Source organism: Populus nigra, chromosome 17 (genome assembly GCF_951802175.1).
Source record: "Populus nigra chromosome 17, ddPopNigr1.1, whole genome shotgun sequence".
Taxonomy (NCBI): Eukaryota; Viridiplantae; Streptophyta; class Magnoliopsida; order Malpighiales; family Salicaceae; genus Populus; species Populus nigra.
In genome coordinates this window covers 4,600,006-4,604,513 of record NC_084868.1, presented here as the reverse complement: position 1 = coordinate 4,604,513, position 4,508 = coordinate 4,600,006, and the positions used below count along the sequence as shown (strand labels likewise).

At 32.9% G+C, this 4,508-nt stretch overlaps 1 protein-coding gene across 1 annotated transcript; it reads left to right on the top strand.

Moving 5' to 3' along the window:
• Positions 1 to 1,958: 1,958 nt before the first annotated feature.
• On the top strand, positions 1,959 to 3,216 carry LOC133677062 (zinc finger protein ZAT5-like). Its single transcript, XM_062098902.1, has one exon. The coding sequence runs from the start codon at positions 2,194 to 2,196 to the stop codon at positions 3,076 to 3,078; it is 885 nt and encodes a 294-aa protein (XP_061954886.1). The 5' UTR covers positions 1,959 to 2,193; the 3' UTR covers positions 3,079 to 3,216.
• The last annotated feature ends 1,292 nt before the right edge of the window (positions 3,217 to 4,508 follow it).

Genomic DNA, 4,508 nt, shown 5'->3' with positions numbered 1-4,508 from the left:
CATTTAATTCTATACGCACCATACGAAACATCCATCCTCTATATTTAAAGGGAGAAGGTTATAATTTCATAAATATAATTAATTAATTAATTTGTTCTCGTGAATTATCATGAAAAACAAGCATCTGGAACCCTCATGCAGCATTAAGATTTCAAAGGTCGAGCTTTAATGACCCTGATCAGACCTTTTCAATTCCATTTCTTTTTTCTTTTAAAAAAAGAAAATAATAAACACGTCTCTGTTTATTTTATCTGTGCCTATATATGCCAACTATATATCTAGATATCAATTTCCCAAGGATGATGACGATTTTACCGAGAAGTGAATTTTGTATTCAATAATGTAAAGAAATATATATATACGGCATAAAATATTGCAGCTCTATCAGTGCTGGCAGGCTTGTTCCTCTGTCATCTAGCTAGAGCCCGAATTAAATAATAAACATTAATAACTTATTTATACAATCTACAAGGTATATTTGAAGCCAAATAAGTGCAGTGGTTGCAGAAGAGTGCATAATCTTTTTGAAGAAAACAAGAAGAGTATATATAAAAGGGGCAATTGGGAAGGAAAGAACAATATAATTAAGGGATCTGTTTATTTAAATCCACCAACAAAATCCACAAAATTAAAATGATATATGATGCTTTACTTTGGAGAACTACGTACAGCTGATGCATGCTGGTGTTAGCCCTTACGTGCTTCTCACTACACCTTCCACATAATTCCTGACGCTAAGAATCTCTTCACACCATAAAATACTCTTTAATTACAGAACACTCTACCTTGTAGGAAGTGGAAACCTTGTTATGTGGCCACAGACCAAAACTATGCCTAGCTAGCGCTATGTACAATTAAAGAGCTAGCTAGTAGATGGTTAGGAATAAAGAAGTGGTAGATAAAAAAGCTGGTGCTGACGGTGCTGTGTATTTGCACAGCTCTGAACATTTTTTTACATGTAAAACACCGAGAATCATGTTCTTCATAGTGTTCACCAAAACGAAATACTACGTGCTAATTTAGACACCCATTTATAATCATTGGCAAGCTTTCATTGAGCTCTTTCAGAATAATTAACACATGGATTTAATGGAGAAAGTACTCAATATCTATTAATTGAAAAAGAAGAAGTGGCTATTCACATTGATATTCATAGTGCAAATATTATGAGCAAACTAATTCAGATATTTGAGAAACCATTTTAATTCTCAATTACCGTAATGGACGCATATAATTTACCCATGAATCGGCTACTATAATGAGAGAGCTGTCACAATTTCATGCTGACACCAAACCTTATGATTGGCGAAGCACAATCATACAAATGATAAAAAAAAACATCAAGTCATATTGGCCGGCGTGATTTTTGGGTCATTGTCCGTCTAAGAAGTTATCACTGCTTACAATGTGAAGGTGAAGTAGATGTGGGTCAACTCCACATGAAGCCTCTCATAAAAGGCTATTATCCCATGCTTCATATACATACAATCTCCCTCTTCTAGGGTTACCACTATCTCCACTCAATGGGGCTATTAATTATATATATATATCTTATGGCTTACTCATTAATTACTTAATTAGTGGTTAATTAAGAGTTAATATAAAATTACAAATTAATTTAACTAGTACTGTTTTTTTGATTCAGCATATTGAAAGATTAATATACTATAAAAAACTAGCGAAACATGCATGATCAAGAAAAGCAAATAAAGAAGAAGAGAAAGGGATAGAAGCCGAAATTCTGTGGTTCCAGGCTTGCAAGACAATCCAATCACTTGGAAAAAGTAATGGGTTTGCTTCGAAGCCAACCGAATCTCATTGGTTCCATCACCTCCGCATACTTGCGTTCTTTAATTTATATTCTCTGTATTTTTATTTTAAAAAATAAAATATGTCTATATATATATATATATATATATATATATATAAAACTAACTTCCAAGTTAGCAAAACTCAAGACTTGCAAGCAAGGAAAATTCACGGTAACTGTCCAAGGGTTACGGCTCTACTTAAACCCCCTCCCTCCCTTGACAACATTCACTTCCTAATTCGTACCTTTTTGTTTCTTAAATACAAGATTAACTCCCACTCTCCTACCTTTCTTGATCTTTCCTCCTCACCACCGTCTCTCTATTCCTCTTTACGTCTTCCTCTTTGGTGAAATTAATATTAAGATCATCAAATTAATTGACGATGGGTTCTCAAGCAATGGTGTCTAAGGAACTATCACAAATCATCAAAGGCAAGCGTGCCAAGCGACAAAGGCCATCTTCGCCACTAACGTTAGCCATAACTTGTAGCTCATCTAGCGTCGGAGAAAACGGAGGTGAACGCGGTCAAAGAATCCACAACAACTCATCATCGTCTGATCCTAGCACCTCAGTTAAATTCCCGGGAAGGACAGATGAGGAAGAAGACATGGCCAATTGTTTGATTCTTTTGGCTCAAGGCAATCGCCAAAACTGCAAATTATCTAAGCCCGTGACTACTGCAGCAACAACTATTACGCATACCAACAAGGACGCAGGTTTATATGCTTATGAGTGCAAGATCTGTAACAGGCGTTTCCCTTCATTTCAAGCGCTTGGCGGACATAGGGCGAGTCACAAGAAATCAAGACAGGGTAATATTAGTGAAGACAAGAAAGCGTTCGCAGTGACAGTACGGATGGGTGATCAAGAGGAAAATGGAAATGATAATAATATGAGCACCGCCCTTTCATTGCGGATAGTAAATGATGGGGTTCTATGTAGTAACAATGTTAAATCTAATAAGGTCCATGAGTGCTCCATATGCGGTGATGAGTTTTCGTCTGGTCAGGCTTTAGGTGGTCATATGAGACGGCACAGGGCGTTCGCTCCCACCACAACCACAACCACAACGTTAACATCTATAAGTTTGGAAAGAAGTAAGCCTGATCATGAGTCCGAAGAATCCAAGAAACCAAGAGGTATCCAACTACTGGATCTTAATCTTCCGGCAGCAGAAGATGATCTCCGAGAATCAAAGTTTCACTTTGCGTCCAAGGAACAAGTTCTTGTCTTCACAGCTTCTTCCTTGGTTGATTGCCATTACTAATCACAATAAAAACAAGCTACTGTTGTTTTATCGTTTGGGATTATTTTCACCCCAAATTTAATGGACGAACTTCTTAACTTCAGTTTTACTATTGTAATTCATATTGGTTCAATGTTTCATTCTTTCAAATGTTTTTCATTTTGATCGCAATTCTTGAATTAAGTTGGATTATCTAAGTCACTAATTTTGGCTCGCTTGTTCATGGTGGCATTCACTTCGCGAGAAAAAGGATTTTTTTTTTCTTTGTTTGGCTTGAAAGGAAAATGTGGAAAATTGATGAAGAAAATTAAGCTTTGCATGAGTTTGCGGCCACCACTATCACAACCGAAAGTGGTGTATTAGGTTTGCAGGAAAGCTAAAGCTCGCGTTTCTGCCTACCTGTTTCATTAATATGATTCACAATATTAAAAAATAATATAAGGATTTGCTTGATATAAACAGTTAATTTTACAAGTTCAAAGATTAACACTCTTTATGATTATAAATAAATCAGAATAACCTAAAAAATAAAGTCAAAAGAAATTAAAGAAATTATAATATTTAATTCTTAATCAATTATATATTGAAATATAAAATTAAAAATAAAAAGAAACATATTTAGTCAGGTTAACCCATCAAACTTTTAACTTGGATAATAAGAGTAGAATAACCTCATAGAAAGTAAATTAAAATAAATTATGATGCTTAATTCTCAATTAACTCAAGTATTGAAGAATAAAATTGAAAAACAAATTTAATTACAAAAAACCCCGAGTCTACAAGGTTAACCCGCAAAATCCATAATTCAGACCATGAGATCGAGATAACATCATAGAAAACAAACTAAAATAAATTATAAAGCTTAATTTCAATAAATCTAATATTAAAGGATAAAATTGAAAAAAACAAAACAAAATATTATTCATTGCAAAAGATAATTCAAAAAGCTCCAAGTCAATCAGTTTAACCTATAAAATTCATAATTTAAATCATAAAAATAAGATAATCTCATTTAAAATTTAAAAAAATATTTTAATTAACAATACTATGTGAGAAGAGGATTAATAATGATAATAATAATATATATGGTTAACTATTAATTATTTGTTAGGAAGTGAAGTGAAGTGTATATGTTCTCAATTTGTCACATGCGATCTATTGATTGGTTCACCGACATTTTAACACTTTTTACTTTTCCAGGTTTTTGCACTTTTTGATTGGTTCACCGCACTTTTACTACATAAACCAAACTTTCTAACAACTAACTACGAGCGTCTTTACTTTAAAAATCCCTTATGGGATTCATGTGCAAAAAATAATTTTTAAATTTTAATTTTTTTAAATAAATATTTTTTTATATTTTTAAATCGTTTTGATATACTCATGTTAAAAATAATTTTAAAAAATAAAAAAAAATTATTTCAATATATTTTTAAGCAAAAAACATTTTA

Coding starts and splice junctions, on each gene's coding strand:
- LOC133677062 (XM_062098902.1), top strand. CDS start 2,194: ATGGGTTCTCAAGCAATGGTGTCTAAGGAACTATCACAAATCATCAAA.